This window comes from Callorhinus ursinus, unplaced genomic scaffold (assembly GCF_003265705.2).
Source record: "Callorhinus ursinus isolate GAN/ISIS: 27379988/994484 unplaced genomic scaffold, GSC_fseal_2.0 scaffold21, whole genome shotgun sequence".
Classification (NCBI taxonomy): Eukaryota; Metazoa; Chordata; class Mammalia; order Carnivora; family Otariidae; genus Callorhinus; species Callorhinus ursinus.
This window is the reverse complement of record NW_027397083.1, coordinates 20,802,612-20,816,169: the sequence shown is the minus strand read 5'-3', so window position 1 is coordinate 20,816,169 and position 13,558 is coordinate 20,802,612. Positions and strand designations below refer to the sequence as shown.

At 32.4% G+C, this 13,558-nt stretch overlaps 1 protein-coding gene across 4 annotated transcripts in view; it reads left to right on the top strand.

Moving 5' to 3' along the window:
- METTL15 (methyltransferase 15, mitochondrial 12S rRNA N4-cytidine) overlaps window positions 1–13,558 on the top strand; it is a 203,686-nt gene that overhangs the window by 2,669 nt on the left and 187,459 nt on the right. For all 4 annotated transcript variants that reach the window (XM_073904830.1, XM_025879238.2, XM_025879237.2 and 1 more), the window contains exon 2: window positions 2,537–2,823. In XM_073904830.1, coding sequence (XP_073760931.1) covers window positions 2,554–2,823 — 270 coding nt within the window. In that variant the 5' untranslated portion in view covers window positions 2,537–2,553. The remainder of the gene's footprint in view (window positions 1–2,536; window positions 2,824–13,558) is intronic.

The following is a 13,558-nucleotide window of genomic DNA, read 5'->3' as shown; positions in this document are numbered from 1 at the left end:
GGATTCAACAGCTTAAACTGAACTTTGCTGGCAAAGTTAAATGATTTACCTAGGGAAACCACGGAGTTGGCTCTAGCGGTCAGGTTTCCCGACTCCCCGCTTCTTTCTTGTGACCGGAGGAAACTTAAACTACTTAAATCATTTAGGGTGCTCGGTTCGGAGCCAGCTGCAGGAGTGCTCTGGGTTATCTGGTAGGAGACCGGGCTGCCTAAAGGGATGGAACTCCCTAATATAGAGCTTGCCCCTTTCCATTCTTAGGGAGGTATTCAGGAAACAACCAAAGAGGAAAATTATTGAAATCGTTTCTCCATGTTGACCCACGTTACTAGCCAGTTGGTGCATAATAAAATCTTTAAGCTTTGTACCTGGAACAAAGTTGAGTAAATACATAGAAATTGAATGCAGAAGAAAAGAGTTAAATGCTAGCAAAAGAAGCATTCCCCCCCCCCATCTGTTCTACTTGCTTTTTCCTATGTGGTTTTGATTCCTGTATTGGAATTGATTCACATATTTATATCTGGACACACAGTGTAGACTGCTTAAATATTCCACATTCCACTATTTACGCCTATACATTGCATGTCCCTGTTACACTGTATTTCCAAATGGAGTAGGACCAAGTAATAGGATATTGGTTCTTTACAGAAAAAGAATCTAATTCATGAGATAGTACAAATATATAGTCAATGTAATTAAAGTACCATTCAATTACATGGGTGCATTAAACAGAGCCAGTAGTCTATGTTTGTAGCATAGAGGCTAAGATAAGATTTAGGCTCTGGGGATAGAATGTTGGAATTACAGTTCTAGCCTTATAGCTCTCTAGGTATATGACCTTTTGGCAAATTACTTCTCTGTTTTCCTCATCTGTAAAATAGAAATAATACTACCTACCTCTAGGAGGTGTGATAAGGATTGAATGAGTTTAGTAGTGTTTGGTAAGTGTCCAGTAAATGTTAACTTTTATTTTGAAAAATGTTACAAACACTAGGTTAGAGGGTAGTTGGGTTTACTTTGTATAAGCTTTCTGAAAAACACGAGGCACAATTAATAATTTGGCTAACTTGTCACCAGTGAACATCCAAAATATTATTTAAACACTTCCAGTCTTTTTTTTCCCTATATTTTTCCTGTGTCACATTTGCCACATAATTCTGTGGATTATGTCTTAGGTAAAGTTGGCATTTCCTTAAGGTAACATTTTGTTGGTTTATATATTATATTTATATAATATAAATGTATTTCTTTTCTAGTCATTACATGTGATCAACTTTTCAACATTTTTCATTTCTATTGCAAAAGGAAGGGAAAGCATATTTAAGCAGGATATTTATGTTTCTTTTTTTGGTGGGGGAGATATTTATGTTTCTTGAAGCATTTTGAGAATGTGGTTTTTGGTACAGTCAGGCAGGTGAAATTTCCTAAAGTAAGTTTTGATAAAAATATTCTGTAGAATCTAGAGTTTGCCCATCCATCCATTCATTTTTTTTTTTCCCTTCAGAAAACACTTATGAAGCACCTAGTGTGCATCTGCTTTTGTGGATATAAAGATGTGGGTCTTATTCTTAAATAACTAATCTATAAGGAAGGAAGAAGAGTGTTAACTTGGTATTTACTGTAGTAGTATTAAAAACATTGCTTAAAATCTAATATATAAAAAGCATAGTGTTTCCAAAAGGTTTTCTGTTACTATATTTCATAAATACTTTTTCCTCTGCATTTGAAACAGTTACAGATTGTAGAATCAAGAACAAGCATGAGAAAGTTAAGGAATGTATTAATTATTTGCTTGTTTTGGGGGGGGCAGGGGACACACAAAGCATGCCAAAGTATGCTCAGTTGAGTGTTTATAAAGTTATAATTTAAATTGGAACATGCTTTACTGATAGAGGCCATGGTGAGATAATCTCGTCAGAGAATATTCATAACCGGTCTGCAAGATTTTTACAAACTGATTTTTACCTTCATTTCTTTTTGGATAAACATGCATATCTTTTTCCAGGGACAATTTTTCAAACAAAGTTAAACTGAAGATGAAGCTTTAACATGAGAAAAACAAATAGAAGAGCTTAAAATAAAAGACCGCCTGAACCTGAAATAGGATAATATTCGTAATCCCTTTAATCATCCAGATAGCTATTTTTAAATTTAAATTCAGTTAATTAACATATAGTGTATTATTAGTTTCAGAGGTAGAGTTCATTGATTCATCAGTTGTATATACATCACAACTGCTCACAAGTGCTCAATACATCACATTCCCTCCTTAATGCCTATCACCTTGTTACCCCATCCCCCAGCCCCCCCCGCCAGATAACTTTTCCAAATAAATAATTCTAATGCACTGAATCCATTCTTTAGTTAATTAAAGTTAGAAAAGTATATTTCCAAAAAATGATGACTTAATAATCAATTTTTATATTCCTGATCATTAAAATGTTAATGGTTTTAGAGCTTATCAGGCCATATTAAAAAGTTATATAAAATTATGTATTTTAAAAATCAACAATCATGATATTTTTAATTTTTTTTCTAGATTTGTTGACCTACAGAATGCTTCGATACCCATATTTTTGTAGGATCTATAAAGAATTTCTTTCATGCTGGTTGGAATCTGGCATATTTAATTTAGGTGTCTGGCCAAAAAAAATACATGATACAACACAAAGATATAATGAATATGAAGCCCAGATGCAAACAGATCAAACTGGAACTCAGGAGATACACAGATCTCAAGATAGAGATTTTGAAGCCATGACTAAATTACATATTCCGGTAATGGTGGATGAAGTTGTTCGTTGTTTGGCACCACAAAAAGGCCAGGTAAGTTGATTAGTGTTACTGTTTTTTAACACTTTTCAAATTGAGATATTCACTTTTCTTAATATTTACAATTTTAAAGTGTACAATTCAGTGGTTTTTAGTATATTCACAAGGTTTTACAATCATTACTATCTAATTCAGGAGCATTTCATCACTCCAATAGGGATTCCTATATTCCATTAGCATTCACTCTGCATTGACCCCCTTCCTCTTGCCCCTGACAACTATTAATCTTTATTTTTTGTCTGTGTGGAGTTTCCTAATCTGGCCATTTCATATAAATGGCTTCATATTATATGTGCACTTTTGCATTTGCTTTGTATTACTTAGCATGTTTTCAAGATTCATCCAAGTTGTAGCATGTGTCTGTACTTCATTTCTTTTTTCCCTGAACTACGGCATTTATGGACATCCTCATTACGCATTCACCAATTGATGGCAATTGTGTTTCTACTTTTTGGCTGCTATGAATAATGCTGTTATGAACATTCATGTACAAGTTTTTGTGTGGACATATGTTTTAACTTCTCGGGTATATACCTAGGAGTGGAATTGCTGGGTCATATGGGTGACTATGCTTAACTTTTTGAGGATCTGCCATAGCGTTTTCCAGAGTTGATTAGTTTTGTCAAATAATAGTTTTAAAAGAAAAAGAACATGACATTGTCTGAGTGGTTTGGATATGAAAACTGAGTTCTAGCATAGATTCTTGGTAATTTTGGTATCTTTTCAGGAATGACTAGAGACAAAAGTGAGGATCTGAATTCCTGTTCCTTGTTTTGTTACTTTTTAACTACCTTGCTCTCTGATTCAGAGTTCTTCAGAGAACCAACAGGATACGTGTGTGTGTGTGTGTGTGTGTGTGTGTGTATGTGTATGTGTGTATACATATGTGTATACACACATACACACATACGGGGAGGAGCAGAGATTGAATGATTGATTTCAAGGAATTGAATCTCAAAGAGAGGTGGTAAGTCCAAAATGTGCACAGTAGGCTGGCAGGCTGGAGACCAAGCTAAGAATTGCAGTTTGAGGCCAAAAGCAATCTGCTGGCAGAACTCCTTCTTGTTCCAAGGAGGTCAGTCTTTGTTCCATAAAGGCTTTTCACTAATTGGATGGGGCCCACCCACATTATGGAGGGTAATCTGCTTTACTCAGTATAGTAATTCAAATTTTAATCTCATCTAAAAAAGAAAACTTTCACAGAAACATATACAATAATGTTTGACGAAATATCTGGGCACTGTGGCCCAGCAAAGTTGACATATCCAATTAACCATCATACTTGCCTTATTTAGTGTTGCTGGCAGGATTATATAAAGTTTTAGATACAAAAATGCTTTAAACTCTATAAAGAGATTACAGAAATGTTAGGTGATATAATATCCCAAAAGACAAAGCTAGAAATTTTCTGGAAATTAAGCACATTTACAAAAGGAAAAAAAAATCATTATCATAGCAAATTTTCATCAAGTGTGTTTTTATAACTTAATGCTGATACTTAGTGTACTGACTTCAGAAATATGGTTTCTTATTTTAGAAGTACTATTATTACCTAAATCAGTTATTTTCATTCTAAAAGTCGCACCTTTCTTCTTTTCCAGGATATAGTGGCTTAGTGGTCAAGAGCAAAGATTTTATAATTGGACTGCCTAGGTTTGAGTCAGTCATCTAACACACATTTGTGTGCATACACGGACATACACAGCCTTTAATTTTTTTTTGAGACTTCTTTAAGCCGGATCAGACAGTTTTCATGAACTAAGTTCTAAGCTATATGCATAAGTATGCTGGAATGGCTGGATGTTGCTCATATGAAAGCTGTCAGTGATATGACTTAGGTTGCTTCATCACAAAAATATTCGTTTACCTTATCTGTAGGCAGTATATATATATATAACAAGATAAGCCCAGTATTCTTAAATTAGATTATGTGTACATCTAGCTCAGTGTTGTCATGTAGTAAGGACTCTAAAATATACATGAAAATGTAAATAAAATACTAAATTGGATAAAACTTCTTGTTAAATATAACTTAATTAAAATGAAATTCTCTTCATTTTCTATAAAGATTCATAATGCATGGATAACAATTAATACCCATACCTAAATGTGAGCCTAAAAAGAAAAGTACATATAAATATATATATGATGTAATTGAGATATATATGAGAGGGGAGGGACAATTAGTAAAAAAGTGGAACAATTTGAATTCAGTGGCTTGAATTTGACCTCTGGAACCAGAAACTAAAGCTCATTGTATAAATTTTTTGAACCCTAGTAGCAAAAACTAAATATTTATCTTAACATTAACCTTGAAGTAGAAAAAGAGCCAAACAAAAACAAACCAAGCCCTACAAAATCTCCTATAAATTAGCATTGGATCTGCCTTTGTTCTAAAACCAGGTGGAATAAAATTAGACGATTTTACAACGACCTATCCTGACGTTTCATTTTGTTCAAGTTTCTGACAAATATAATGTTGGTTTATTTTGACATTTCCATTGTTCTGATTCGAGTTGGGTTTTCTAGTAACTTTTTATAGAAAGTTTAATTTTATAAATGTTCTTTCTGAAAACTTTCATGTGAGGTACATTTAGAGACAATGTTATTTCTTACCTTTTCTGCTGTCTGGCAGACAGCTTTATTCACTATTCCCTTAATCTTCCAGTAATAAAAACTGGTGACAGTACTTGGACAGGAAAGGTCTTGATTTCTTCCAGAATCCATTATTTGCTTCTTTTCTTCCTGAGCCTTTTCCCCAAAATTATTTTCCTTTGCAAACTATGAGTCATACACTCACTTGTATCAATCACCCACTTAATTACTGTTTTTCATATCACCTTCAATGGTGAATTTACAAATGAAACTTTTGATCATAACAAGAATTTTAAAAAATATCTAAATGTAGTTTTCGATGAGGCCTTGGTCATCTAATGGTTATTTCTTTTTTTTTTATCATTTAAAAGTTGCTTATCAAAGAAAATAATTTTGGGAATTGCTTCTACATCATAACCAATTTAGTGGATATTAATTTAGTTTTGCAAATATATGTTTTACAAAACATGATTTTTACATGTTGTTACAAAACAAATACAGTTTTACAAATTTGGATTAAAAGAAAATAAAAATTTTTCTTATCTTCCTCTTCCTTGGGAGGTACAGAAGGAATTGAATAAATTATAATTCTTTCTCCTAGCCCAGTTTTCATTATTTCATAATCTGGTGAATAACTTTTTATAAGAATATTACTTATTCTAAAAAATTTTTTTTCCTTGGAGATGTTTTAGTGTAGGCCACCTTGGTCAATGTTTCATTCATAATTTCTTGAAAACCAGAGAAAAAGCATGATCTGCCTAGTTGAAGATGGTAGCAGTTTGGAGGGCATAGGAGACTTGGTATTCTTTGCCTAAATACTAGTGCCAGTTTAGTTTGGTGCCGTGGGGTTTCTGTAAGAGTGATAGGTTATGAGGGAGATGAGGGACATTCAAGGACTAGTACCAGTAGCTGTGTAATTTTGGGCAAGTAACTTATGACTGTGCTTCAGATTCTTCATCTGTAAAGTGAGGAAATGTGACCTACTTCATGGTCACTGTGAGGATTAGATGAGTTCACATACATAAATTGCTTAGAATGATATCTTCCAAGTAATATGAACTCAATATTAACATTAGCTGTTATTATTACAGGGATAGGAAGGGTTGGAGTTGGTCGCTAGATACAATAAAATTCAGGAGAAAAATGCCGAGAGACAGCAAAGATGGAAATAAAAGTTCAGGAAAGGTGAAACCAACATGTTAGGAATTGAAAAAGTGCTGTTTCCTTTGTACTTTGGAACTCTCCTCATCATGATCCTTCAGGTCTTAAGTCAAATTTCACTTTCTCAGGGAAGTTTTTTCTGAGCCTCCAAGGGGGGCAGGTCTCCCTGTTACACTTTCATGGAGTCATATACTTTTCTTTCATACCATTAATCATAATTTATAATTATAACATTTTATGAGATTATTTGTTCAGTGGACTGTCCTTCATGAAGTCATGGACATGTTTTTCTTGTTTTCCATTATATCTCCAGTATCTAGCACAAGGCCTATAGCATGGTGGGTTTTAATGATTTTTAAGTGAATGAATAAAAGTCAAAGTTAACTGGAGGACAGACGTGAGGCACAAATAAAAGGAATGTCCCTTGGGTACTGAGGTCACTTCTCGGGCTCAAGACTTTTATGTGATTCCAACCTCAGTGTGGCAGGCCTGGTCTGATGAAGTAGTTGGAGAAACCTGGTGAGGAACAGATAGGAGGACTGGGAAAATGAGCTGGTATCTAAACTGATGCAAAATCAATTATGATAAATATCAGACTAAGGTTGTAAGGTTGGTTTTATGCATATTCAAAATAATTATCTTCTCTATTTTGATATTCTAACATTTAATATTAATTTCATAATTACTAGATTTGCTGAAGTTGTCATGGTACCAGATATGATAATTTTTTTTATAAAAAAATTAATTATGCTCTGCATGATGGATTTTTCTTAAGATCAGTAGCAATATTTTATTTGAAAATCTTTATAATCTTTAATGTAGAGTAAACATTTGATAAAAAAATGAAATGAAAATCCTGAAACTGTATGTTTTGTCTATTTATTTATTTATTTATTTATAAAAGATCTTTATTTGACAGAGAGAGATAGCGAGAGAGGGAACACAAGCAGGGGGAGTGGAAGAGGGAGAAGCAGGCTTCCCGCTGAGCAGGGAGCCCGATGCGGGGCTCGATCCCAGGACCCTGGGATCATGACCTGAGCCAAAGGCAGACGCTTAGCTTAAGGACTGAGCCACCCAGGCACCCTAGATTTGTCTCTTTAAATATTGAAGGCTGATTGGCCACAGAGAGGAAGAGTTTAATTTATTTCATTTGACCTCAAATTGTTGAAAAAATTAGGAACTTTTCTAAGAGGCAGGATCTTGCCGGGAGTTCTTGCCGGGAGATGCATTTTTTTTTTTTTTTTTTAAGGAAGAACTATTAAAATTTCAGATGGAATGGACTGTCAAGATACAGTATTTCCTCTCCCTTATTTTTTTAAAATATAGGTTTCTTTGAACTAAACTTTTATTTTACATTGCACTTTACCATTGTTTATTTGAAAAAAAAGGTTTCTGTCTTAAAAAAATTATGTAGGTAATATAAGTGACCTTTGTATCAAAATACCTTCTGCAGTTTAATATTCTAGTGTTACACTGGTAAATATTTTATACCTGGTTTGAGAGTCAGGGTGGGGTATAGATTTAAAAACAAAAACCTTGATTTATTTTGTTTTGCAGATTTTCATGATATACATGTTCCTATTATGGCCCATTTCAAGCTACCAACCTAATGTCACTGATTGTAGTGTTAGGGAGAAATATGAATAATTGGTGGTCTCCAGCTGGTGTGAACAATGCCAGATACTACTCTCATGATGCCATTAGATATCTGTGAATTATATAATGGCACAAAATTTTGCCTTAGAATTCTGAAAATCGGTATAGTCTGTAGAGTTTTCCCTTAGCTCATCTGATGTTACCTCGTTAAGAACTGTGTTTTATGTTTCTCTGCTGTAGAAAGTACCATGGTGTAGCCATAGGATACCGTTTTTCATAAATTTTTTAACAGCAGAATTCTTTTTTCTCTCTCTAATAATCCATCCCAAATATAAAACAGATAAAAACAGCATTGCATAATATAAATTTTATATAATTTACTTTCTACAAAATCAATTATGGAACAGAGGCATTTTGTTGCATGCAAAACTGAAATCAATATCAATGTCTTTTTTTTTTTCATAATTTGGATTCACACAGGTAAATTATAAAATGGGATAGTTTTTTTTTAAGAACAGTCTTCCTGAAATCTCAGCTTAATTTTTAATTGAATTGAGGTAGTAAGAGAATTTTAATTAGATTATAAAAGACATTATATATTGATAAATATATTAATTAAAGGTTTAATACAGCAAGAAGAAAGGTTTAATATAGCGATTATAAATATTTATGCATCTAGTGTCAGGCCATCAAAATATAGAAGCAACACCTGACAGAATTGAAAAGAAACATTGTGTTATAATAATAGCTAGATATTTTAATACCACACTCATGGTAGTCTCTAGAATAATCAGAAAAATATTAGTAAGGAAATAAAGGCCTTAACACAGTAAGCCAACTAAATCTAACATATATGCAGAACACTCTACTTAACAGTAGCATACACGTCTGTCTCAAGTGCATGTGGGACATTTTTTAAGATAGACCATATGGTAACTGGAAAATTCATGAATTTGTGCAAAATGAAATACTCCTAAACAACCAATGGATCAAAGAAGAAGTCACAAAGGAAATTAGGAAATACTTAGGAATGAAAAAAATACAACATACTAAAACTTATGGGACAGCAAAATCTGTGCAGTGGGAGAAATTTATAGCTATAATTGCTTACATTAAAAATCAAGAGAGATGTCAAATCTTTCATAATGTGTATAAATGCATTTTGTAATGTGTATAAATGTTGAATTACTGTGTTGTCACCCGAAAGTAGTATAATGTATGTCAACTATACTTCAATTAAAATTGCAAATCAACAACTTAAATTTATAATGTAAGAAACTAGAAAAAGAAGGACAAACTAAACCCAAAGGTAGCAGAGGGAAAGAAATTAAAGATTAGAGCAGAGATAAATGATATAGGGAACAGAAAAACAATAGAGAAAATTAATGAAGCCAAATTGAAGAGATCAACAAAATTGACAGTCATAGCTAGATAGACTAATAAAAAGGAGAGATGGCCTAAATTATAAGATTGAAAATGGGGACATTACTACCAATTTTGTAGAAATAGGATTATATAAGAGTACTATGAACAACAGTATGTCAACAATTTGGATATCCTAGATGAACTAGACAAATTCCTAGAAACACAAAACCTACCAAGACTAAATCATGAAGAAATAAAAAATCTGAATAGACCTGTAACTAGTAAGGAGATTAAATCAGTAATGAAAAAATCTGACAAGAAAAACACTTGACCTGATGCCTTCACTGGTGAATTCTACCAAACATTTAAAGAATAATTAATTTCAATTCTCAGACTTATCCTAAAAAAATTAAAGAGGGAGGAATGCTTCCTAACTCATTTTATGAGGCCAGAATTACCTTGATACCAAGGGCACTACAAGAAAACTATAGGCCAGTATTCCTTATAAACATTGACACGAAAATCCTCAACAAAATACTAGTAAACAGAATTCAGTAGCATATTAAAAGGCCTATGTATGATGACCAGGTGGGATTTATTCCAGGAATGCAAGGATGATTCAATGTACAAAAATTAATCAATTTAATCTGTAATATCAGCATCTGTAATATCAACAGAATGAAAAGAAAAATACATGATCATTTCAATGGATGCAGAGAAAGCATTTGACAAAATTCAGCATCCTTTCATGATAAAACACTCAGCAAACTAGGAATAGAAGGAAACTATCTCAACTTAATAAAAGTCTTTTATGAAAAACTCACAGTGAACATCATACTCAATGACGAAAGACTGAAAGTGTTTCCTCTAAGATCAGGAAGAAGGCAAGGAAGTCTGCTTTCACCACTTCTATTCAACATAGTACTGGAAGTTCTAGCTAGAGCAATTAGTCAAGAAAAAGAAAAGTCATCCAAATTAGAAACAGGAAGTAAAATTATCTCTGTTTGCAGATGATGTGATCTTATAAGTAGGAAACCCTATGGATTTCTCAAAAAACAAACAAACAGAAAACCACCCCAAAAACCAACCTGTTAGAACAAATAAATGAATTCAGTAAAGAAGCGTGATATAAAGTCGACACTCAGAAATTCCATACATGAACAATCAACCATCTGAAAAAAGGAAGTTACAAAAAGCAGTTACATTCACAGTAGCATTGAAAAGAATAAAATGCTTAGGAAATTAACTTCACCAAGAAGGTGAAAGACTTGTACAATGAAAACTGTAGAACATCGCTGAAAGAAATTTAAAGACGACATAAAAAAATGAAACAAATGCTGTATTCATGGATTAGAACACTTAACATTGTTAATGTCATTAGTACTCAAAGCAGTCTACAAATTCAGTGCATTCCATATCAAAATCCCAATGATGTTTTTATAGAAATAGAAAAACCCATCCTAAATTTTATGTGGAATCTCAAGGGACCCTGAAGGGTCAAAATAATTTTTAAAAAGACAAATTACTACAAAGCTATAGTAATCAAAACTGTGGTAGTAGCATAAAGTCAGACATACAAACAAATGGAATAGAGCATAAAGCCCAGAAATAAACCTCTACCTATCTGGTCAAATGATTTTTGACAAGGATACAAAGACCATTCAATAGGGAAAGGACAGTCTTTTCAACAAATGGCATGGGGAGAACTGGATATCCACATGCAAAAGAATGAAGTAAGACCCTTACCTACCACCATATACAGAAATTAACTCAAATTGGACCAAAGACCTAAATATAACACCTAAAACTATAAAACTCTTAGAAGAAAACATAGGGCAAAAGCTTTATTTATGACATTGGATTTGGCAGTGATTTCTTGGATATAACACCAAAGGCGCAGTTAGCAAAAGAAAAAAGACAAATTGTACTTTATGAAAATTAAAAAAAATAATTTGTGCATCAAAAGACACTATCCACAGAGTAAAAAGGCAGCTCACAGAATGGGGGAAAATATCTGCAAATCTGATAAGGGTTTAATATCCAGAATATATAGAAGACTTCGAAAACTCAATAACAAAAAACAACCCAATTCAAAGTGGACTTGAACAGACATATCTCTAAAGAAGATATATGAATGAAAAGATGCTTGATATTACTAATCATTATGGTAATGCAACTCAAAACCACAGTGTGGTACAACTTCATACCCATTAGGATGGCTACTATCAAAAAACCCAGAAAACAAGTGTTGGTAAGAACGTAGAGAAATTGGAATCTTGTGTGCTGTTGGTAAATGGAAAATGGTAGAGCTGCAGTGGAAAACGAGATGGTGGTTTCTCAAAAAATTAAAAGTAGACTTAACATATGATTCAGCAACTCCATTTGTGAGTATATACTTGAATTAAAAGAAGGGTCTCTAAGCAGTATTTGTACACTCATGTTTACAGCAGCATTATTCACAATAGCTAAAACGTGGAGTGTTCATTGGATGATAGATAAGCAAAATGTGGCATATATATACACAAGGGAGTATTGTTCAGCCTTAAAAAGGGAGAAAATTCTGTTGTCTGCCTCAGCATGTATGAGTCTTGAAGACATTTTGCTAAGTGAAATAAGCCAGTCATAAAAAGACATATATGATTCTGTTTACATGAGGTATTTAGTGTAGTCAGAATTATAGAGACTAAAAGTAGGATGGTGGTGGCCGAGGACTGGGAGGAGTAAGGGGGCAGGGAGTTACTGTTCACTTGGTATAGTTTCAGTTTAACAAGATGAAATAAGTTATGTAGATGGATATGGTGATGGTGGCACAACATTATGAATGTATTTAATTCCTACCATTGAAATGTATACTTAAAAGTGGTTAAAATGGTAAGTTTTTTCTTATGTGTATTTTAGTATAATTTTAAAGCAAGTTATCTTTTTGAAGAAAACAATTACATTACTTGATGGTTTCTATGAATAGATGATTGTTTTATAATTATATGAAGCAGTCAAGTAAAATGAATATTGTTGCTTTTTATTTTTCTTTTGCAGATTTTATACTTGCAGAGTTTTTCTATGTATACTTCTACAATATGTCTTTAATATATAGTTAAAAATCCCATTAGTATTGGATTTCATGATTAGCTTTGTGTTTATTATATGTAATATTTTATTACATTTATTTTGTTAAATTTCACTTGGGCTATTAAGCATTTATAGATTGCTACATTACCTGGTGATGTGATGAACATTTTACATACTGTTGTTAAAGTATTTAAAATCTTATAGGGAGTTAACCGTATTAAATGCAAAACAGACAAATATTGATTTCTTATCTTTGATCATATATTAAAATTTTTATCAAATACTTTTAATAAAATTTACAGTTTATGAAAATGCAATGTGTATTAGTAAATCCCATCTTACTCAGAGTGTCAAATTTAGAAATTCCTCTCAGAGTTTTGGGGTGGAGCATATGGAAATATGAAACCCACTGGTAAATTTAACATATTTTCTTTATTGGGAATGTATATAGTAAATGTTATTTATAAAATGTTTGTTCATATCTTGTTATAAAAAATGTGGAGAATTGATGCAGACAGGAGTTTTCTGGTTGCTTTTTAAAATTTTGCTATGTGTATATAAACAAGGTTTTTCCAGCTAAATGAACTACTCGGTCATACCTAAAATGTTAGTTTCTTTAACAATTTAAAGTTTTTAATAAAAATATGTCACTTAAAACTAAAAGGAAAATAACTTGTTTATGGTTATTTTTTCATAATTATATGACAGTATTTAAAATATTTATTTTACGTATATGTATTTTTATAACCATTTATGTAAATAAATATAATTATATTAATTTTCATAATGAAATCTTTATAGTGTATTTCTTGAATGTCTATTTACCTTTTCCAGTAAGTTGAACATCCATGAGAATATTCTTGCTTTTCTATCAGTGAATTAATGCATTTTTATCACTGAATATAATTTTCTTCATTAGAGTTTAGAAGCAAATTATAAATAG